This window comes from Prionailurus viverrinus, chromosome D3 (assembly GCF_022837055.1).
Source record: "Prionailurus viverrinus isolate Anna chromosome D3, UM_Priviv_1.0, whole genome shotgun sequence".
In the NCBI taxonomy this organism is placed as follows: Eukaryota; Metazoa; Chordata; class Mammalia; order Carnivora; family Felidae; genus Prionailurus; species Prionailurus viverrinus.
In genome coordinates, this window is record NC_062572.1 from 23,778,499 (window position 1) to 23,803,246 (window position 24,748).

Consider the following 24,748-nt stretch of genomic DNA (forward strand, 5'->3'; position numbering starts at 1 on the left):
CAATCCTATGAAGGATATAATAAACCCAATACCTTTCCCTCCTCCCTGCAGTGGCAGAGTAAGCCTAGTGAGTATACTTATCATGCTGGGAGAGGGGAAAATGCTCCTCCCTGGCAGGCCTTGGATGAGAGTCTGGCAAAGGGTAGTGCTGGATAGACAGGCTTTCTCAGATTTTCCTCTCTGTTATGATAACCCGCAGCCTTCTGCTGGCTAAAGTACATGTCTGGCCCCAGAGATTCTCCTCTTAGTCTGGGTCAGAGGTCCAGGGTTCTTACGTGTGCAATAGAATCCTGGGAGTTCTCTGCAGGGCCCCACCCTCCAAGATTTTGATTTAGTAGAAATGAAACAGGCCCAGTAATTCCGTATTTTAACAAGCGCTCCAGGTGCAGATGTCCTTACTACATTTGAAGAAACATCAAACTAAGTGAAGAAAAACAGAGAAGTAAAAAAAATACTGTGCATTTTGGTTTTATTTAACTGGAAAGCACACATATTCAACATTTAGCTTATTGAAGTCCTATCCATTTAAATTATTAAATTGCATGTTACTAAATAATAAAAACACTTTCAGTCACTTATTATTCATCTAATACTAATCATTAAGTCTGTCAAAATTCCCTCAGAATGAGGGAATGAACAGTCTGCAGGTTACAGACTGATAAACTGAAGTGTTTGTTGGGAAGCATTCAACGTGGGCCTTAAGAAGGGAGCCAGTCTTCTGCATTGCAGCCTATTGCCTGTCTCAGGTTGGCCAACAGAGCAGGGCATCAGGCCAGATTTGAGGAACTTTACAGGGAGAGTACACTTTGGTCCAACACTTGGCTGATCAATCTCGTGATTGAAGTTAACATAAAAATCACACCTGCATAAGCACCACCGCATACATCCATGCAAGTCTGTGGGAATTCTAATAAAGCTATAGAGGGTTCCAGTACACAGGTTACAACAAGTTACGACATTTCACAGTAGTCTAAATACCTGGGGAGTTTAGTTATGCAAAGAAAACCCTCCTTCCTTTGAGAACAACAGCTTATGTCTTTTCAAAATAGCTGCTGTGGTTCTTTTACAAATATAAAGGCTGTCTTGTCTCTAACTCAGCCTTAAAGTAATGCTATCCCAAGGCAGCCCCAGTAACCTTGTTTTCTTGTGACAAAGTGAACCCATGCTCTACTCAGTAAGTTAGCACTTAGTAAATTGACTAAAAAAGTTGAGCAACAAATTTAGTAAAAGATTTTGGTGACAGGAACTTACTTTCCTATTAAGACACTTCATGTATGTTTGTTGTAAAATAAAATTATTTTAGAATAAATGCAGTGAAGGTATCTAACTTTCATTTTCTGTCAGGGATGAAGACTTTCACTGGTTCGCTGACCTTCCTCTTCTTCCTGGAGCTCTGAGAACTTTGCTGACTGCACACAAAATTCATTCTTTGAATCTGTGAGAATCACCAGAGAGGCACAATTCAGCAGAGATTTTGACGTCTGCACAAGGCATATACAAGACAGGTAGACCAAGCATTAATCCCTCTAGCTGCATAACGGATCCAAACCTGCTTTCCTGTGGACTGGTTTGGCCCTGCACAGAGGCCCTGCTGCCAGTATCAGAGTCTGGTATTCCAAGTTTCAGGAGCTGAGGTCCCCTGGAGGCAGCCAGTTTCAGGGACAGTTTCTTGGCTCCCTTCAGTGAATTCAGCACATCCAACTCTTAAGGGAAGAGTTGTCAAGGTGTGGGGCCAACAAGGAGCAATTAAGGGTCAGGAGAGATCTAGGGCACTGATTACTTTAGAAGCAAATATAATTGAAGTCCCAATTTCAGTTAGCAGCAACATACAGCCTTATCTTTCCTATCATATGTTCAGATTAATCAATTGGAGAGGACATGACCCTTCTTTCTGCTGGAAGAGAAGTGTATATTATTGATTAGAGGGAAGTTAATTAGTGAACCATCATGGATATATATTTTCCCATTGGGCTCGGATTTAGTAAAGATTTTAAAGCTTATTTTTGCTTAACTGAGAGAACAACTGGATGTGTTATAATCTTGCAAACAATCCCTAATGCCTGTAATTCCAAGAAACACAGAGTTTTTATATTTTCCAGCCACTAGATGGGAGGAAAGGTTTTTCAATATCCTCTCTTCTTTCTTTGGTAGGAAAATGGAATAAAACATATTTTTAAGCAAGATTTGTCAGAATATCTAATAGAGGTTTCTAACACCATCCTGTTTTCTGTTATAGATGTAAGTTTTTGTTATTATTGGTATGTTACTACTATAAAATAGTAGGAGTGTCAAGAAAGCACTTAGGTACCATTTAGAACCAAAGATTGGGTCTACAAATGGCTACTTTAATCACTGTTTTTCTTTAGTTTTAGAAAGCATTTGAATTTCTGATCTCAGAAACGACAAATTCTCTTTGGCTTAAACTAAGACATCGATTGTAAAATTCTGAAAAAATAAAATGAGCAGCTCATCAAATAACTGGTTTGTTTAGATATGTAAAAGCATGAAATGGTCTGCACTAAAGGGAAAGAAATAGCAACATAAAGCACAACAACCAATTTCTTTATCCAGGAGATGAATTTGTTACAGTGTGGCTGTAAAAAAAAAAAAAAAAAAAAAAAAAGCACTCAGTAAAATTCAGCTTTTCTAGAAATGTTGCTTGGGTATGCTTTCCATTCCAATGAAAATTTCCTCACTTCTATCAAGTCTGGGTATACTGAGAAGAAAGGAAGATGGATATACAAATCCTCAAATGACAAGTTGGCCTGATGGTTTAATAGTATTGTTTTCTTTTTCTTCTTTACTCAAAAGTAAACCAGTTTTATTACAAGTTTCAGAACTGTATGTTTATTGCAGTGAGTTAATCAAAACATCTTTAATAATGTATACAATTTCAAGGCAACCAGTGAGGCCTGGGAACTCTCAATGGGTTTATGGAAAACTAGTGCATTCAAAAGCAAGTATGTGATCGGTCAGGGGACACTTTCTAACATAGACGAATAATCTATATTAACTGTATATAAACCAACAACTTATCCATAAATTTTTCTGAGTGTATTTCAACTGGCTGAGTTTGCATATATGATGCCAAAGCCAACCAGGCAAGCAAAGGGCCAGTGATCAGGCAGCCTAGACAGATTATCTGGGTGATCTGAGCAACAATGGATGATCATCAAATGATGCCTAATGCACATCATATTATATTTAAACAGTTAGCTTTAAAATTTTTTTTTTTTAATTTTTTTTTTTTTTCAACGTTTATTTATTTTTGGGACAGAGAGAGACAGAGCATGAACGGGGGAGGGGCAGAGAGAGAGGGAGACACAGAATCGGAAACAGGCTCCAGGCTCTGAGCCATCAGCCCAGAGCCTGACGCGGGGCTCGAACTCACGGACCGCGAGATCGTGACCTGGCTGAAGTCGGACGCTTAACCGACTGCGCCACCCAGGCGCCCCGAGCTTTAAAATTTTTTTTAACGTTTATTTATTTTCGAGACAGAGAGAGACAGAGCATGAACGGGGGAGGGGCAGAGAGAGAGGGAGACACAGAATCGGAAGCAGGCTCCAGGCTCCGAGCCATCAGCCCAGAGCCCGATGCGGGGCTCGAACTCACAGACCGCGAGATCGTGACCTGAGTCAAAGTCGGACGCTTAACCGACTGAGCCACCCAGGCGCCCCTAAACAGTTAGCTTTTAAAGTGTTTCTTTTATACAGACTAACAAGGGGCTACTATGATACACTTACCAATAGGGCCTCAGGAGTAGAGTATCTACATATATGTCTGAAAAAAGCCCTGAAGATATGCTTTGTGCTATAGGAGATTTCCCTCCTTTCCATTTTTGGCTTGGTAACATGTTCTCCATTTGAGAAGCCAGAGAACAGGTTTTGCCTTAAGCACAGATAGGATAGCTAGCTGACTTGGTGGCAGTATTTGAACAGCACTGGAAAGGGTCCTTTCTTCTAAATGATTCCATTTATCATTTATTCCTTTATTCATTTACTGAAAAACAAATGTTTACTTGAATGTTCTCCCAGAGTTCTGTATTTGGCCATCTTTTCTCCTTATTCTTCACATTCTGCATATGTCTCCTGGGAATCAGTCACCAATTATAAGCAAAGACCTCCACATTTATATATTCAGCCTAGATCTTCCTTTTGAACTCCAGATCCGTGTGTGTAATCAACTGCCTACTAATAGTCTCCACATGGATGTTCCAAAGAAAACTCAAATGCAATGTGTCCAAATTGGAATTCATCATCTGCCTCTCAAAGCTAACTCCGAATCTTTGTTCCCACTCTCTGTGATTCCCCTAGGGGTGTCCCATTGAAAACCCAAGACTCATCCATGGCTACTCCATCATTCTCACACTACCATCTAACTAACCGCTAATTCCTATTGATCCTACCTCCTTAACAGCTCTCAAATCCATCCATTTTTCTCTACTGCCACTGCCTCTACTTTAGCCCAGGCCAACATCATCTCTCCCAAGTACTAAGTCTTGAACTCCCACTACTACTGCTTCTCCAATCCATTCTCCACTCTGGAGCCTAATTTGTCTTATATGAAATCTGACCATGTCAGTCACTGTCATCCATCCACTAATGACTTCTCATTGTCCTCAGGATAAAGTCCAGACTCTGTGTGGCCCTTGCCTACCTCCGTAGCTTCATCTTGTCCAGACTTACTGAGAGCTACTTGCAGTTCCCCAAAAGGGCCCTGCTCACTTCGCTCTGGATTTTGCCTTTAATGCCCACTCCCATGCCCTGCTTCCCCCTTCATCACCAGGCCCAGGGTCAGCCCTGGAGTTTCTTCTGCCTACTGGCCTCCTGAGATATCTCTATGGTTGCATTCTGTTCTTACCCCTTTTGTGGCATTTACTACATAGTATTATCAGGCCTATGTATCAGTCTGCTCATCCAGAGGATAAACTCCTTGAGGTTAGTGACAGTATCTTAGTTATCTTTTTATTCCCAGTTCCTGATACCTGGTAGGTGCTCTTAAATTACTGGCTGAAAGAATGAATGCATTTTTAAGATGAATGTAAGACAAGCCCTGTGCTGGGCACTAGGACAATATCTCTAGCAATAAAAAGATGAAGACACAGACGTTTTCAAGGATCGGGTCTTATAAGGAAGAGGCATTAAGTGCACGATTATAATGCAATACAATATAATAAAAAATCCATTCAATAGCCACAATAGACATCCATTAATTAATTCAGCAATTATTTATTGAGTTCCAGCTCTGTGCATGGTACTGTTCTAGGTGCTTGGGACACATCAGTGAACAAAAGAGATAAAAATCCCTGCCCTATGGATTTTACAATCTAGCTGTGTTACTTTTTGGCTTCCTATTTTCCAAGGACATCTCACTGTTTTTAGGAAATAGACCAAAGTTAATATCTTGGCTTTTTTCCACACACCACCAGTGATTCTTTACATTTCTAGGGAGTGAGAGGGGTCACAGGCTGGCTATAAGACCCTGATGAAAGCTATCCCCTCTCTCCTCAGAATGCTCACACCTGCAACTCACACACTCATCCACTGTGGCAGGCCATTTGAGGGGGCACCCCCGAATATCTCTCAGTTATAATCACTACCCCCCAGGACCTGGCTCTGCCCAGCAGTACCAACCTCACCTCCCCACTTGACCTCTCACTCTCTGCCCTCAGTTTTCTCAAAGCGTACTTCTTCCTGATTCTAGACCTTTGCATATGATGTTCTTCCTGCCTAAAATGTTCTTTCCCCTCTACTTCTTTGTCTAGTTAGTTTATATTCATTCTTTAGATCTCAGATGAAAAATTATTTCCTCAAAGAAACATTCCCTACATTAGTTCCAATTAAGTTAGGTTCCCTAATCATATGCTCTCAATAGAGTTCCAGGAGATCAGGGACATGCCTGTCTGTCTTGGTCACAACTTGTACATAGTAGGGGCTCAATATATATCTCTCGATGAATAAATAAGTGAATGAATCTTCAAAGAGTACTCTGCCTGCAGTGTAGAAAGGTACTTGAGGCATCAAGTGGATGCAGGGTGATGAGTCATACTGTGGTAGTAGTAAGGGGATAACTTGGGTGACAGTCCAGATGAAGAGAAGTCAACAATGAGAGAAATATTTAGAAGATAGAGTCAGAAGGATGCCCAAATGGATATGACAGTAAAGAACAGGTAGGTAGGTCAATAGTGACTCCCAGTTTCTGGTTTAACTAACTTTATGGATGAAGGTACTGTTCTTTCAGGTAGAGAACAATGGCAGTTTTGGACTTCCTGAGTTTGGAGAACATGTGAAACCCCCAAGTCGACACATTGAATAGGCAGTGGTATATGGAAGTCTGGAGCTCAGGAGAGAGGTCTAGGATAAGGATGAAAACTTGAGAGTCATCAGCACATGGAGGCTAATTAATGACATGGGTGTGGAAGAGTTTGTTTATTGAGAGATCTGAGCGTGAGAAGGGAAAGGGGCCAGGACAGAGCCTTAAGGAACTCCAACATTTAGAGATTAGGTGGAAGATAAGCCAAGAAAGGAGATTGAGAAAGAGAGAGATAAAAGAAGACTAGCAGGCTGTCATGTAAAGAAAGCCAAGGAAAGAGAGTTCTAAGAAAGACTGGAGAAAATAAAAGAGACAATGGTGGTGGTAAGTAGTGTCAGTTGCTGGGAGGTCAAGAAAGATGAAGACAGAAATATATATAATTAATTTAGCCACATGGAAATTACTAGGTGCATCGGATTTGTGGGGACAGAAGTCACCTTGAAGTCAGTTGAAGAGTATATAAAAAGTAAAAAAAAAAATTGAGACGGCAAATACACAAAATTTTATAAAAGTCAAGAGGGAGTAACCAACTCACCCTGGGAAATTTAGAAAAGTCTTCTTAGCAAAAGGGGGACATTGAGTGGGGTCTTAAATAATGAGTAGGAGTTCACCAGACTGGAGACAGTGAGGAGGTGAGGTAAGAAAGTCATTCTAGGCAGAAGGTTCAGTACATTTAAAGACACTGAATCATGAAAACACATGGAAGGTATACGGGAAAGTGAGAAATGTCCCTTTATTGGCTCTTAGGGTTAAATGCTATGTATCCAATACACTCCTGTTAAAAATATAAATACTCCTGGGATTATTACTCAATATGATGTTAGTGTAAATTAACTCATCAAATGGTCTCCAAGTGGCAGCCTGCTGAAAGCAGGGCCTCACAGGCCTTGGAAAGCAGACATAAGTTTCAATATAGAAACAGCAGTTCAGGGTACAGTACTTACTTTGCATTAGGAGCTGGATCTGCGTGGGGAGCCAAGGGGGGAGGGGGCAGCCCCAGGCAACCAGGAAATATCATGAGTACTTTGTGTGCCTGGGGTGAGATGAGAGTGCAGTGAATTTTGCTTACTTCAAAATTATTTGTCAGGTCAGATCTCACAAAATGTTTTCTCTTTATAAAACCAGTCCTTACCAGTATAGATTTATAATCAAGTGTTAAGCATGGAATCTTTGGATTTGGAAGTTCCCAGATCAAGAAATGTTATGGTTCAGAGAGGGTGTGTGCCCCTGTAGGTAAGTTATAGCAGTGATGTTAGTTTTGGTTCCTCTCTCTTAACATTTATCCTTTTTTTTTTTCACAATTAAAGGTAAATCAACAACAAGTATAAAATAAATGCTATTAGCTCAAATGTAGGTCAAGTTAACATTGATGAATGAGCAGTAAGAAATTGAATGCTTAAAGAGAACACATACCTCCAACTCCAGCAGAGCTGTGAGCTCTCTTATATGTTGGGAAGTGTCTCATGTTTTATTGGAATTTGTGAATTCATTTACTTTCTTGATTTCCTGAAATTTATGACCAGGGTTCTGGACCACAGATGTCTTTATTTAGGAGGTAAATATGTATTATCCGTATGTAGAGTCATAACCACATATTTCCATTAATATCCAAAAGTTATTATATCAGTTCTCCCTTTCTCCACATTTTCTAAAGCATCATATGGCTTTAAGAGCTCTAGGATTAATTCAGTTATTCAATAAACATTTTGGGGTACCTTCTCTGTGCCAGATATAATGTGCTAAGCACTAACAGTACAAAGCTGCTCAAGACATACTACATGTGTGTAGGTCTGGTAGGGGGAAACAAACTGGCTACAGATGAAATGATAGTCATGTGTAGGGTACAGCAGATGTTCCAAAAAGATCTTATTAGCTCTTCCTGAGGAAGCTTGGCAAGGCTTCAAAAAGGATGTAGAGCTTGCACTAAATAGTGCAAGATGAAGAGAAATTCACCAGGCAAATGGCATTAGAAATTGAGTTTGCAGGGAGACTATTCTAGACAAAAGGAGCCCAAGTCCAGGTATATAAAGCAGAATATTTTGGAGAACTGGGATAGTTCAGTGCAACTAATATAAAGGGGATAGTATGGTGGGCTGGGTCAGACAACGTCCTTCTCTGAAGTTTGGACTTTGTACTGTAATGGACCACCATCAAAAGTTTCTAAAAGCAGATTTGTTTTAGAAAGATTCCTGTGGCAGTAGTGTGAATGGTAGACTGGAGAGGAATAAGACAAGGAACAATGAGGCTACTTCAGAAGAGAACCGATCTGGGCAAAAACAAGAGCAAGAAGGAAGTTAGAGAGGAGAGGACTAATAAGGCAGAGGGCTGAGGAGAGAGAACAAATGCCTGAACCCAAACCTTAATATGACTTAATCATTCACTGAAACAAATACAGGGAAGGCAAATAAAGGAGTAAAAAATGACAAAAATTACGTAAGTTTCTGGTAATGGCATTGACCAAGATAGGAAATAGAGGAAGCTCACGGGGTAAGTGGTGGGAGCATGATGGGGAGGATGGATGGAGAAATAATTGACTCTGTTTTCAAGATTCTGAAATTGGAAGTGAGATATCCAAATGAAGATGTCCACCAGGCCATTGATGATGTGATCTGGAGCTCAGGATGGAGGAAACTGCATTAAGAGCACATACAGAAAGATGTATTCACTATGGACAAAAGATGGGATATTACTTGGGTTGTCTGGGTAGCTCAGTTGGTTACGCATCAGACATTTGATCTCAGCTCAGATCTTGATCTCAGGGTCTTGATCTGAGGGTCATGAGTTCAAGCCCCACATTGGGCTACATGCTGGGCATGGAGCCTACTTAAAACAAACAAAAAGATGGGATATTACTTGAGGTCTGGAAGGAAGGAGGTAAAAGTAGATATAGATATGTGTACATTTTTTAATATAGGGGAAGGAAGTTGAATTATCCATATTTGATGGCCATAATTATTTTTACAGAGTTGAATTTAGGTTATCCACTTACAAAGGGAAGGAATTGATTTTGGGTGGTGCTTAAGACACTTAAGTGATTAAAGTCTGAACAATGAGAAAGGCAGCCAATGATAGACATTTAAAACTAATGTTAATTGTTGCTTAGGTTCTGGACGGTTTTAAGCTATATCACCTTAAAATTAAAATATGTAAGTTTAACATATTAAATTTTTGCTTTTTTTTTTAACAAACATTTGAATGCTTACCATAGACCATATACTGTGCTAAAAGCATCACAAATATGATCTCATTTATTCCTTATGATAACTGTATGAGTGCAGGGAGGGGTTTTTATTCCTCTTTTACAGATGTGGAAACTGAGCTCAGAGAAGCAAAATGACTTGTTCAGTTCACACAGTAAGTGGAAGTCTTGAACCCAGGTCTCCTGATTTCAAATTTAGTGCTCCTTATAATTTATGTTTTCATCCCAAAGGGGAAAGTGAAAGTAGGAAATTGCAGGAGATTTCTATGTAGGGTTCAAATCCTTCTATTTTGGGTCATAACCTAACAGGACCTCAAACTAAACACAGCCAAAGCTGAGTTCACTATTTTTCCTTTGTAACCAATTTTTCCTCATGACTTTTCAATTTCTATTAATCACCATTTCCCAGTCATCAAAGGTGGAAAACATAGTCACCTTACATTCTTCTCTCATCTAATGCCTACACAGAATTCTTGTAATGAGTAAATGGAATAGCACAGATAGAGCACCTGATATAGCAAGGCATATGCACAAGTCATTCAGTGACTGACAGCTGTTACCATTTCTACTGCCACAGGCATCCTCTACTCCAGCCAAACTGGATTGTTGTAGTCGGCTGAAAAATGAGCTGCCAAAAGATATTCCATGTCCTAATCCCTAGAACCCATGAATGTTACCTTATATGGCAAAATGTGGGGGGGGCAGGGATCTTTGCAGGTATGATTAATGGTTGTGAGATGGAGAGGTTATCCTGGATTACCTGGGTAGACCCTGCATATAATCACATGTATCCTTTTTATGTTTTTATTTTCTTAATGTGTACTTATTTTTGAAGAAGAGCGAGACAGAGTGTGAGCGAGGGAGGGACAGAGAGAGAGGGAGCCACAGAATCCAAAGCAGGCTCTAGGCTCTGAGCTGTCAGCACAGAGCCTGACGTGGGACTCGAACTCACAAGCCACAAAATCATGACCTGAGCGAAAGCTGGACACTCAACTGACTGAGTCACCCAGGCCCCCTAATCACATGTATCCTTATAAGAGAGAAGCAGAGGGAAATTTGAACACAGACAAAGAAGACAACATGACCACCTAAGCAGAGACTGGAGTGATGTGGCCATAAGCCAACGAATGCCAGCAGCCACCAGAAGCTAGAAGAGGCAAAGAACAGAATTTCCCCTAGAGCCTCCAGAGGGAATTTGGATCTGCCTACACCTTGATGTCAGCCCAATGACACTGATTTTGGACTTCTGGCCTCTAGTGGAAGAATAGATTTCTAATGTTTTAAGCCACCAAATTTGTGGTAATTTGTTACAGCAGCCTTCTAAAACAAATACAGTTATATTCTCCAAACATACCTCATTCTTTTCCCTCTTCACTATTTCCTGAATTTCAGAAAATGGAAATCTTCTATGACTTATTTTCTGTTAAATTTTGAATAATTCCTTCAAGGTTAATCTCTAACTGTTAATCTCTAATGGTAGAGGTAGGTAGCAAAAGAATTATTGATACCTACTGTGTGAAAGACATTGAGTAAGGCATTGCACTGCAGAGAGTATAAAACCGTAATATTAAGGCAAAAGAATTCCCAAAGAAATTAAACCCAGACCCACATAAAGGACAAATTGTTTACAAACATTTATGCTGTCAGAAAAACACAATTACAAAAACATAATTTGGGGATTTGCTACCTGCCTCTACTGTTAGAGAATAACTGTTCAATTACACAGTTATTCATACATCCTAAAGCCACACTGTTACAGTAGCCATTAGTCAAATGTAACCATTTAAATTAATTAAGTTTAAATCAATCAATATTAAATAAAATTTAAAATTCACTTCCTCAGTTGTATTAGCCACACTTCAAGTTCACATATTAGACGTCACAGATAAAGAACATTTTCATCAACTTTCACAAAAAGTTCTGTAAGACAAACCTCTTTACAGTGGCAATCTGGATATAATCCAAGTAAATAGAAAGTTTCCTAGGGACCATGGTGATAATGGAAATACAGAAACTAAAAATAATTTTTCTTCAAAATGCAAAGACATTTTTTCAAAATGGCAATTTTCCCAAGATTATTTTATCAAGTTAGTGTAATCCCAATCAAAATTCCAATAGTATGTCTGTTGGAACTTAGTAAACTGATTCTAATAGTCACCTAGAAGAGAAAATGTACAGAAAAATCTTTAAAAAAAGAACTATGGGAGGAAAGGAGTTGCCCTTCCAGATAACAAAACATAATACAAAGAGTAATTAAAACATAATGGTAATAACTTAGAAGTAGGCATATGGATCAGTGATATTGAATAAGAAGTCTAAAAACAAACCTATGTATGTATGGGGCTTTAATTTATGATAAAAGTGGCATTCAAATTAGCAGGAAAGGAAAGACAATTCAAGTAATGCCAACACAATGGGAAAATGTTCTCATATCAGAAAAAAAAAATTCCAGCTAGTTTAAGAAGCCTGATGAAAAAGCAAAACCATAAACTTATTAGAAAAAATATAGAAAAATTTGCTTATAACTTTAGCACTGGAAAGGCCTTCTCAATCAAGATACAAAATGACAAAACCATGGAAAGACACCCCATGTTTCTAAATTGGAAGATGTAATACTGTTAAGATGTCAATACTACCCAAAGACATCTACAGATTCTGTACAATCTCTGTGAAAATCCTAATGACATTTTTGTGTGTGTGTGGAAATAGAAAATCCACTCATAAATTCATATGGAATTTCAAAGGCTCCCAAAATGCCAAAACAATCTTGAAAAAGAAAAACAAAGTTGGAGGCGTCATACTTCAGATTTCAAAACTTATTACAAAACTGCAGCAATCAAAACATGTACTGGCATAAAGACAAACTTATCAGCCAAGGAATAGAATGGGGAGCCTAGAAATCAATCTTCACCTATATGACCAAATGATTTTCAGCAAGGGCGTCAAGAGCATTCAATGGGGAAAATAAAGTCTTTCAACAAATGGTGTTGAGAAAACTGAATATGTGCATGCAGAAGAATGCAGCTGGATCCTTACACCACATACAAAAATTACTCAAAATGGAGTGAAGAGGGGCACCTGGCTGGTTCAATCAGTAAAGTATGTGGCTCTTGGTCTTGAGTTTGTGAGTTCAAATTCCACAGTGGAGGTACAGTTTACTCAAAAAATAATAAATAATTTTTTTAAAAAAAGAAAAGCTAAAAAAAGAGGATTGAAGATCTAAACATAAAAGTTAAAACCACAAAACTCACAGAAGAAAACATAGAGGGAAGCTCATATCATTATATTTGGCAAAATTCTCTTAAGATATTTTTTAGACACCAAAACAGAGACAACAGAAGAAAAAACAGCAGTGCCTGAGTGGCTCAGTTGGTTAAGCGTGTGACTTCAGCTCAGGTCATGACCTCACGGTTCCTTGAGTTCAAGCCCCACATTGGGCTCTGCGCTGACAGCTTACAGCCTGGAGCCTGCTTTGGATTGTGTGTCTCCCTCTCTCTCTCTGCTCCTCCCAACTCACGCTGTCTCTCTCTCAAAAATAAATAAACTTAAAAAAAAAATTTAAAAAGAAGAAAAAATAGATAAATTGGCTTTATCAAATTTAAATTGTGCCTCAAAGAATACTGCCAAGAGAGTGACTAGACAACCCGTGGAATAAGAGAACGTATTTGTAAATCATTATATCTGATAAGAGATTAATATACGGAATATATAAAGCACTTCTATATTTCAACAACAAACAACCTGATTAAAAACCAGGTGAAGGACTTGAATCAGCATTTCTCCAAAAAAGATATGCAAATAGCCAATAAGCAAATGAAAAGATTTTCAACATCACTAATTATTAGAGAAATGCAAATCAAAACCACAATGAGATATTACTTCATACCCATTAGGATGGCTATTATTTTTTGAAAAACCAAACAGAAAGTAAAGTTTTTAGGGATGACATGGAGAAATTGGAACTCTTGTTCATTGGTGGGGGGAATGTAGAATGGTATAGCTGCTATGGAAAATAGTGTGCCAGTTTCTCATAAGATTTAATATAGAATTAATATATGATCCAGCAATTTCACTTTTAGGTGTATACCCAAAAGAAGTGGAAGCAGGAACTTGAACAGATATTTGTATACCCATGTCAATAGGAGCATAATTCACAACAGCCAAAATGTAGAAGCAACCCAAATGTCCATCAATGGATGAATACAAAAACAAAATGTAATATACACATGCAATGGAATATTAATGTCATAAAATCAAAGAAAATTCTGACACATGCGACAACGTGGATGAACCTTGTGGACATGATGTTAAGTGAATAAATAAGCCAGTCACAAAAGGATAACTATTGTATGATTTCACTTATATGAGGTACCTAGTCAAATTTAAAGAGGCAGAAAGTAGAATGTGGTCACCAAGGGCTAAGGAGAGATATAGAGAGTTATTATTTAACAGGTATAGAGCTTCAGTTGGGGAAGATAAAACAGTTCTGGAGATTGACAGTGGTGATGGTTGCACAACAATGGGAAAGAACTTAATGCCACTCAACTGTACATTAAAAATAGTTAAGGGGAGGGGCGCCTGGGTGGCGCAGTCGGTTAAGCGTCCGACTTCAGCCAGGTCACGATCTCATGGTCCGTGAGTTCGAGCCCCGCGTCAGGCTCTGGGCTGATGGCTCGGAGCCTGGAGCCTGTTTCGGATTCTGTGTCTCCCTCTCTCTCTGCCCCTCCCCCGTTCATGCTCTGTCTCTCTGTCCCCAAAATAAATAAAAAACGTTGAAAAAAATTAAAAAAAAAATAGTTAAGGGGAGCCTGGGTTGCTAGTTGGTTGAGCATCTGACTCTTGATTTCAGCTCAGGTCATGATCCCAGGGCTGTGGGATCAAGCCCCACATTGGGCTCCATGCTGAGCATGGAGTCTGCTTAAGATTCTCTCTCTTTCTCCCTCTGCCCCTCTCTCCCATTCATGTTCACACTCTCTAAAATAAAATAAAATAAAATAAAATAAAATAAAATAGTTAAAATGATAAATTTTATATTATATATATATTTTTTCCACAATTTTTAAAAATGGCACTTCTCTTAAATTCAAGATGATTTAAATTAAAGATGATAGGGGCACCTGGATGGCTCAGTCGGTTAAGCATCCGACATCAGCTCAGGTCATGATCTCACAGTCCATGAGTTCAAGCTCCATGTTGCACTCTGTACCAACAGCTCAGAGACTGGAGCCTGCTTCGGATTCTGTGTCTCCCTCTCTGTGCCCCTCCCCCGCTCACATGCTCACTCTCTCTCTCTCTCTCTCTCTGTCTCTCAAAATAAATAAACATTGAAAAGAATTTTTAAAAAAAGATAACAATCTGAAAGATCTATGAAAACTTCAGATGACATATCCTCTGAACCCTAGGAAACTACTCTAGAGAAACATTTCCAATATGCTCATACAGAGAGACATTCCCTGAAACAATGTTCCTAAGGAAAAGTAAAAACAATCTAAATGTTCCAGTAATAGCAGAAAATTAAAATAAACCATATCATTTTACAACGAAGGAATACTATGCAGTGGTTAAAAAAAAGAATGTGGTTAATCTAAATATACTGAAAAGGAAAAATCTCTAAGAAGTGAAAAAAATCAAGCTTTAGAAAAAGACAGTGTTATCCCATTTATGCTTTTTAAATGTCCACAAATCAAATATATGCATATTTATATGTGTGTATATGTATATACACTATATATACACCTGTATTTCTATACATTTATAAAGTGATGTCCAATAGAAAAAGAATGGGGGCACCTGGCTGGCTCAGTAAGAGGAGCATGCAACTCTTGATCTGAGGGTTTTGAGTTCGAGCCCCATGTTGGGTATAGAGATTAATATAAAAAAAAAAACTTAAAAAAAATAAAAAGAATGTAAGAAACTATTACAAGCCACATACATAACTTTAAATTTTCTAGTAGATATATTTTAAAAAGTAAAAAGAAAAACAAAACAAAAAAACAAATAGTAAAAAGAAACAGATGAAATTAAATTTTATTTTATTATTATTTAATGTTTATTTATTTATTTTTTTTTGAGAGAGGCAGAGAGAGAGAAAGAGAGGCAGAGAGAGAGGGAGACAAGAATTGGAGCAGGCTCCAGGCTCTGAGCTGTTAGCAGCAGGGCTCGGACTCACTATGAGATCATGACCTGAGCTGAAGTTGGACATTTAACCAACTGAGCCACACAGGCACCCCAATGAAATTAAATGTGAATTGTTTTTACTTAATCCAATATATTGAAAATACTATCATTTCAATATGTAATCAATGAAAAATTATTGGGATATTTTACATTCTTTTCATTTTATACTGTCATCACAATCCAGTATATACTTTACACTTACAGCACATCTCAATTCAAATAATGTAGCTAATAGCTACCATATTGGACAGCACATCTTATGTCTGTGTGTGTATGTGTGTGTGTGTGTGTGTGTGTGTGTGTGTGCATGTGTGTATTTTATTTTATTTTTTTTAATTTTTTTTTCAACGTTTATTTATTTTTGGGACAGAGAGAGACAGAGCATGAACGGGGGAGGGGCAGAGAGAGAGGGAGACACAGAATCGGAAACAGGCTCCAGGCTCTGAGCCATCAGCCCAGAGCCTGACGCAGGGCTCGAACTCACGGACCACGAGATCGTGACCTGGCTGAAGTCTGATGCCCAACCGACTGCGCCACCCAGGCGCCCCTGCATGTGTGTATTTTAAATACAAAGTCAAAGGCATGGAATATCTTTATGAGTAGTTTTTGAATTATCTATGAGAATGTATTCATGTGTGACTTATATAAAGTTATATTAAAAATAAGAAGTTTCATATTAATTTCCTTATTAATTTTGTTAAAATATGTCTTTTTAATTACTTGATATGTTTATAATCAACATGCTTATTATTTCCTCTTTTGCTTTCCTTTATTTCAATATGATGAAAGTTTCATTATGAAACTATTTTTGTTTGTAAACTAGAAAGGTAATAAAGGAACGTAAAATAGACTACAAACAAAATAAAGAATATAAGCATAACTTTCATAATTTTTTATATTACATGGTATAATCATAATATTTTGGATATATTAATAGTGTATTATTAAATTTAAAAAAGAACATAAAAAATCTTCCAGTTTATTTGATTTACCTTTATAAATTACAAAATATTCTAAAATTTTATTAGATACTTTTCAATAGAAGAATATCAGTTACTTTCTTACTTCCAAATGTCTGAGTAATTAGCTATTAATTCTGTGGTAGCTAAAGGTAGACATTTAAAACACACAAACAGGGATGTCTGGATGGCTCAGTCAGCAGGGCATGGGACTCTTGAACTTGGGGTCACAAATTTGAGCCCCACTTTGGGGGTAGAGTGCTTTTAAAACAACACAACACATATAAACACACTCAAGCACATACTTGAAGTAATTATAAAAATGAAGAAGTTGTTTCTTGGTTTGTGGCATGTAGGAGGAAACCTACAGGCAATGACATGATGGTGCTATTAGATGTACTAAATTTGACATGGGTTTGCTGATTCTTCAAAAAAGAGATGAAGAGATAATAGATACAGAATTGGAAATGTGATACCTTGCTTCTTATAGATTTGCTATGTAGGTCATTTGCTTGAATCTGAGTGTCTATAAAGTGCTTTAGCAGGTGTTGAAAGTACAGAAATGACTGTAGAGATAGGTCTCATCGAATGTACAGAAAAGACCACTCTGGTATGAAGACTGTCTGAAATGGAAGGTCTCTATAGGTGTGATATCCAAATCTCGGTTTATAACTGCCTAATCTCATTGGCAGGAAGGAAAGAATAAAGTTGACAGCACTTAGGGACTCTATCCCCTACCCACAAAAGCTCTTTCATACAAGGTGGAGGCAGAATGGCAAAGATAACATTCACTCAGAAGTCAGATTTCCACTTTAAATTGGCCCTGAGTTCACTTGAAGAGAAAAAGAAAAAAGAATACCTCAAAAGAGAAGTAGCTGGATGTTGACAGGAAGGATAAGTTTTATATGAGGGGCAGACACCTAACCTTAATTTTTTTTTTTTATTTTTAAGTAATCTCTGCCTCCAATGTAGGGCTCAAACTCATGGCCCTGAGATCAAGAGTTGCATGCTCTACCGACTGAGCCTGCCAGGTGCCCCCTAAACTTAATTTTTATTTTACTTTTCCAGCAAATGGTGAAACATTTTCAGTTTCTAACACAAAATAAAAAGAATCATACCTCTCTTTCTGATCTACTTTTATTTTTTTTAATATAGTTGAATCCTTTCAGGATTTTCAATGGCATTAGTTTAGTTAACATATAGTTATTTAATTTCCTGCTTCTACGTATTTTGTTTTGTTTCTCTACTTCAATAACTAATACAGTCACATAGTACAAAGTTTGAAAGGTAAAAATAAGGGTATATAGTGAGACTCTCCCTACTACCCCTGAACCACTCAATTCCTCCTAGGCGGCAACCATTGTTAACAGTTTCTTGTATACCCTTCCAGAAACTGTTCTGTTTTCATTTTGAAATCACTCAACTGTTGTAAAATTCCCAAAGTCATTATCTTCCATTTGTTTTACTAAAACTGGACCAAGTCCTGGCGACAGTAAGAGTACATGAGGAAGTGGAGGGTTGTGACCAAGTAATAGACGTATCTACAAGGTCACTCCTGGTCTACTATCACATGAAGGTGGGCTTTCTTCTTATGGCCTCCAATTATCTTCCCCATCTAGACACCACAAGTTTTCCTCCTGACTAAAGGAAACGAAAAAGGATCAAAGAGTGGAGGGGTAAAAGAGGAGAGTAAGGAAAGCAGAAATTCAAGGTGCTGTGCTGAGTGCTGCTGTGGTGATGAGAGCAATAGGAAGGCATGACAGGAATGGACAGTAGTGTTTCAAGGTAGTGGGGAACACAGATGTGCAAACGATGAACTCTAACCAACTTCTAACACAGGTAGGATGAAGTAAGGGCTAAATAAAGGTATAAGCAGCATACTGTAGGAATGTAGAGGGAAAAGAAGAATAGGGGGAACGACTTCATAAATTAGCCCAGGGCTGGTTGAGCATGTCTGACAAGCTTCTCAAACTGTACACGTTTTCCCTGACTCATGAAAACCTAGAACTGGGAGAATGCCAGACCAGTGTGCTGCAGCTCAGTCAGTAGGGGAAGTCTTTCGGAACCAACATGGAGAGGAAGAACTTGGCACACGAACAAAAATGTTAAGGAATAATAACAAAAGTCCCACTGAAGCTCACAAACTGGTCTTCAGTTGTGAATCAGAGGAAAAAACATGAGCATTTTCAAAAGCTTTACTAATCAAGGATGCCAGAAACTGCTCACCTCCAGGGGTTGCCATTTACACTGTTGTCTATGTTTTAGGTGTCCTTGGAATTACACAGTGCACAATCAATACAACTATGCATGGCAACCTGCTAGGGCAAACATCAGTTTTTTGACTACCACTTTCTAAACTTTCTAAGCCATCACTAAACTTTTACTTGAGTTACAAGGTATTCCCTTTAGCTAACATTCCTATGACAAGAAAAAACAAACATTTAGAATATTATGAATATATTTTCTTAAAAACCCAAGGTTGTTGAGTATAAACTGCAGTGTAGCTATGCTACAGAATTTGGCTAAATTATATACCTAAAGTATGACACACTATACATATTTTCCAACCTATAAAGATTTTCCATGAGGGGTTAGGGCTGCTCAGTTTCAAATTAAACAACATTTATTTAGAATATTATTTCGAGTGGAATAGTATTATTGTTGCAGGGCATCTGGTGCACTTTTACTCTGAGGCATTTCGAATTTAATGAGTAAAAATTGAAAGTTTCTCTTTATTTTAGAAGAATTTTTCCGATTTTCCCCCAGTATCTCTCTTTTCACGGCTATTGTCTAATTCAGTGATGTATAGACAACCACCAATTTGGAAAACAACATGATTGTTGGGTCATATAAAAGAATCAAAAAATGAGATATGAAACTGATTTTTGTGAGTGCTTAAAGTTATGCCACTATTGTTCCTAATTCCTGATTCTAATATTCCTGATTAGGAAGTGTCTACGTGAAATCAAGAAATATTTATTGTCATTAGATATGACTGTGTTTTGTTCTCCTTGTGTTTTGCAATTAATTGTTGAGTATGCAGGAACTGATTTTTTAAGGTGTGTGTGTGTGTGTGTGTGTGTGTGTGTGTGTGTTTTAGTTTGTGAGTATTGAGCTAATGCCTGGTGGTTTTTAGAATTTAGCCACATGTTCCCTTTTTGTGGAAATATTTATTCTGGGGATTTCCACTAAGGGAATTAGAATTAATTGAGCTCTTTTCTGGGGGATAAAGCAGCTAAGGCCATATTTCTATTAGTGCCTTTTTTTTCTTGCCCTACACTAAGAGAGTGTTTCCACATACACAAGACTTAATCTAACAGGTTCTCATGGAATATTACGTATGTAAAATAAGATCATGTATTTAAAAATGTTTGGCACCCCTATCTGGTATATGTTAATCACTCATGACAAACTGGATGTATCTAGTTGATTTTGGTGAATATGTGGTTGCTATAAAGAAATGTACCCTGAGCTGGTCAAGGGATTTTTAAAAAATCTAACTAATCTTGGGGTATGAAATGTATGAAGTATCTCTGACAGATAAGCCAGATTACACATTCAATAACAAAGTCTTTCATTTCAAATTTTAACTACAAACTTCTGGTGTTCCTGTAAATCCAACAGTGGAAGATGAACTACATATGCTTGAAAGTGCTTAACTTAAATGAAAAAGGAAAAGAGGAACACAGAACCTAGAGACACTGAAAATTGAAATGCATATAAACAGACATCTTTTCAAATCCCACCCAAGAAGCAATGAATAGCTTGAAAAATTATTCATCTGGTTTTTTTCATGGTATAGTGCAAAGACTCAGAACTAGGGGGCTGGGTTCCATCACTGACTTGCAAGTTTCCATCACAGTAAAAAAAAAAAAAAAAAAAAGAAAAAGAAAAAGGAGGGGGATAATATTTGCCATGTACCAAACAGTGATGCTTTGAGGATTAATGACATAATGTCTGTAAAGAGGTTGGAGCTCCTTGGAAAAAAGACACTACATAAATATAAAGTAGTATTAATATTTAGGCTTAGTCCACAATGTGAGACCTGCTTTCTTTGGCTCATGAGGTCATCAGCAGTTTTGTAAGGTGTGCTTAAACACTCACAGAGGAGCTTTGTTAGCTTCCTCGTAAGTGAACTGTAAAGCTAATCTGACCCACCTGGTCAAAGCAGTCACGGAGCCTGTGTTTCCTTTCCAGGGCCTCTGGGAAGCTACAGATAGAGTGCTGGGCTCTCTAAAGGAATGAGACATGGCCATGAGAGCACTTCAACAGCATTTAGGGCTTCTCAGGAATGCAGTGGGAGTTTGGGAATGTTTTGACTTAGAATTAAACAAAAGTTTAGTCATATCATATCTTGATTTAGAAGAAAGGCTAAATTCGCCTTTCTCAGACAACGAAAATTTGGAGTAAGAGTAGGAATGAGAAAGCTACTTTGTGGAATGGTTAGTTTATATCTGTAAAGGATTTGTAGGCAAATTTGGGTATTTTTGTCCTGGGAACATTGTAGTCTCCAGGGGTTGTAGCCTCTTTGATGGCAATATCCTGACTCCTCATCACAGCTTCGTCTCTGAAATGGTTATCAAGGTCAATCTTGCAGAAGTTTCAGTTCTGAAGTTTCAAAGGACAATCAATTCAATGTAGACACTGCCTTGCAAAGTCTTGTGGTATAACTGAATGACAGAAATCTTATTGTGATGAAATATTTGCATTTCTCAGTTTTAAAAGATAAAATTAATTTTTATTCAAGGGCCTTAGGCATCAGAAACCACCATCTTCAAAATGTGAGGTTCATGAACTTATTATAATCATTAGTGGTTAATAGCGATTCTGAGGCTGTGTCCATACACCAAAACATCTGAACAAAAGATGAAAACAATGTGAGGGAATTTTTTTTTTCGTGGATGTTTTGTTTTACATTGATCTAGGTTGGATGTTCTTTAAGAAATGAATTTGGGGGCGCCTGGGTGGCTTGGTCGGTTAAGCGTCCGACTTTGGCTCAGGTCATGATCTCACGGTCCGTGAGTTCGAGCCCCGCGTCCGGCTCTGTGCTGACAGCTCAGAGCCTGGAGCCTGTTTCGGATTCTGTGTCTCCCTCTCTCTCTGACCTTCCCCCGTCATGCTCTGTCTCTCTCTGTCTCAAAAATAAATAAACATTAAAAAAAAAATTAAAAAAAAAAGAAATGAATTTGGCACAGTGCCTGTGTGGATCAGTCAGTTGAGCATCCTACTCCTGGTTTTGGCTTGGGTCGTGAACTCAGGGTTCATGGGATTGAACCCTGCTTGGGGTTCCTTCTCTCCTCTCTGCCCCTCCCTCACTCTCTCTCATACTCTCTCTCACAATAAATAAACATTTTTTTAATTAAAATTTAAGAAATGAATTTGGCTTCTTGTCCACTGATTTCTATGGTCTTACAAACTGATTAATATTGATAACATATGCTTTGTTAGGGGAAAGGGAACAAAAATGTTATAGCCTTCTCAACTTGTAGTCAAATTTATGCTAACTAGAATGCATTTTCTAAATAAAATATTGACTTTAGTTCTTCTTCCCATCCCTTGATGAACAGTACTGTCTTAACACCAAACACCAGTGTTAGGTGTAGCAGATCAAGATAAGCACCCTGAATAGGGTAAGGGGCAAAGGCCCAGGGCAGGAGGGTCAGAGCCCTACAGCGGTAAGGTGGGTATCTATATGTGTGTGGGGAAGGTAACGAGGATGGGAGTTTGGTTACATTGGAGGGGACTAATTAAGTATGTTAAGCATAATGGGAGCCAGGTTTCTCACTAGTGGAGAAAAATTACAAATATGGAAAGTGAGAAAACTAGAATGATTTCTATAGTATTGGATTGGAATTGGCAGTATAGGTGTGAACCCGTGGATTTCCATATAGAGACATAAATATAGATGTATGTGTGTGTGCATGCACAGGTTCATACACATAATTTCCAGCTCTGTCCACTGAGGGAGCCCATGTCTTGGCTCCTAAAATAAACTAATAAAAAAGACAGGTGTCCTGGGGTACCTGGATGGCTCAGTCGGTTAAGCATCTGACTCTTGATTTTGGCTCAGGTCATGATCTCATGATTCAGGAGATCGAGCCCTGCATTGGGCTCTGTGCTGACAGTGCAAAGCCTGCTTGGGATTCTCTTTCTTCCTCTCTTTATACTTACATACACGTGCTCTTTCTAAATAAATAAACAAACAAAAATTTTAAAAAACAAAGAAACAAACACATGTCCTTAGAGAAATAGCTGATTCCAGGACTAGAACAAGGAAGGTACAAGATGAGCCTGAAACAGCATGATATATCAGAATGTTAAGGAAGTACTCAAAGAATTGAGGGGACATGTCAAAGAACACAGAAGCCAGGGGTGCCTGGATGGCCCAGTCAGTTAAGCGACCAACTTTGGTTCAGGTCGTGATCTCACAGTTTGTGGGTTTGAGCCCTGCATGGGGTTCTCTGTTGTCAGCACAGAGCCTGCTCTGGATTCTCTGTCCCCCCCCTCTCTGCCCCTCCCCCATGCACATGCGCACACACACACACCCTCTCTCTCTCCCTCTTAAAAAAATAAATATATAAACAAACATTAAAGAAGATAAGAACACAGAAGCAAGCTTGAAGGGGCTCCCACTGGCAAAATCTGAGACAATGAGAGCATCAAAACAAATAATAATAGTAATGGATAAAAATAGGCACCCATGAGTCTATACTGATATAACTAATGAATGAGAAGTCTGATGAGAAACAGGATAATTTACACAATTTCAAAGAACTTCCCTATAAAACTACTTTAAATTACAAAAGGAGGAGAATAACTCTACGGTAGAGAAGGCTGGTAGAAACCACTTTAGTAACTGACCAAAATAAACATCTATCAGTAATGGACAGATCAAATCATATGCCATTTGACAAGAAGCAATATGTACTCAGCACCATTTCACTGGTATTTTTGAAAAAGATGCAAAGACCTGAATCTAATCACGAGGAAACCTCAGACAAACCCACACTGGACATTCTACAAAATAATTGGCCCATTCTATAAGAACTTATCAAGTAGCACAATGTATAGACTTGTTGAATCACTATGTTGTACACCTGAAACTAATGTAACATTGTGTGTCAACTATACTTTAATAAACACAAAACAATTATGGGGCACCTGGGTGGCTCAGTCGGTTAAGCATCTTACTCTTTTTTTTTTTTTTTAATTTTTTTTTTCAACGTTTTTTAATTTATTTTTGGGACAGAGAGAGACAGAGCATGAACGGGGGAGGGGCAGAGAGAGAGGGAGACACAGAATCGGAAACAGGCTCCAGGCTCCGAGCCATCAGCCCAGAGCCCGACGTGGGGCTCGAACTCACGGACCGCGAGATCGTGACCTGGCTGAAGTCAGACGCTTAACCGACTGCGCCACCCAGGCGCCCCTAAGCATCTTACTCTTGATTTCAGCTCAGGTCATAATCTCATGGTTTGTGAGTTCTAACCCCAAAACAGGCTCTACACTGACAGTGAGGAGTCTGCTTGGGATTCTCTCTCTCTCTCTCTCTCTCTCTCTCTTTCTGCTCCTCTCCCACACTCACGTGCGTACACTCTCTCTCTCAAAATAAATAAACTTATAAAAAAACACATACACAAAAGCATGTCAAGGTCATGAAAATCAAGGAAAGATTGAGAAACAGTTCCAAGCTAAAGGAAGTTAAAGCAATTTAACAATTACATACAACATGTGATGTAACCTGGATCCTTTTGCTATCATGGACATTATTAGGACAATTGGCAAAACTTGAATGGAGTTTGAGGGTTGGATAATAGTAATGTATCAGAATTAATTTCCTGATTTTCATGGTTGTATTGTGATTATGTAGGAGAATGTCCATGTTTCTAGGAATTGCATGCAGTATTTCAGGAGTGATAAAGCAACTGGTTCAGAAAATCATTTGTGTTGTACTTGCAGCTTTTCTGTAAGAGATTGTTTCAAAATAAACATAAATTTATACAAAAAGATTATTTATTTCATTTATTTTTTTAAATGTTTACTTATTTTTGAGAGAGACAGAGCGCAAGCAGGGGAGGGGTCGTGAGAGTAGGGGACAGAGGAT

At 38.3% G+C, this 24,748-nt stretch overlaps 1 protein-coding gene across 1 annotated transcript in view; it reads right to left on the bottom strand.

Moving 5' to 3' along the window:
• Positions 1-462: 462 nt before the first annotated feature.
• The window catches only part of HORMAD2 (HORMA domain containing 2), a 90,566-nt gene continuing 66,280 nt past the window's right edge, over positions 463-24,748 (bottom strand). Inside the window, exon 11 of the mRNA XM_047828578.1 lies at positions 463-1,435. Coding sequence (XP_047684534.1) covers positions 1,331-1,435 — 105 coding nt within the window. The 3' untranslated portion in view covers positions 463-1,330. The remainder of the gene's footprint in view (positions 1,436-24,748) is intronic.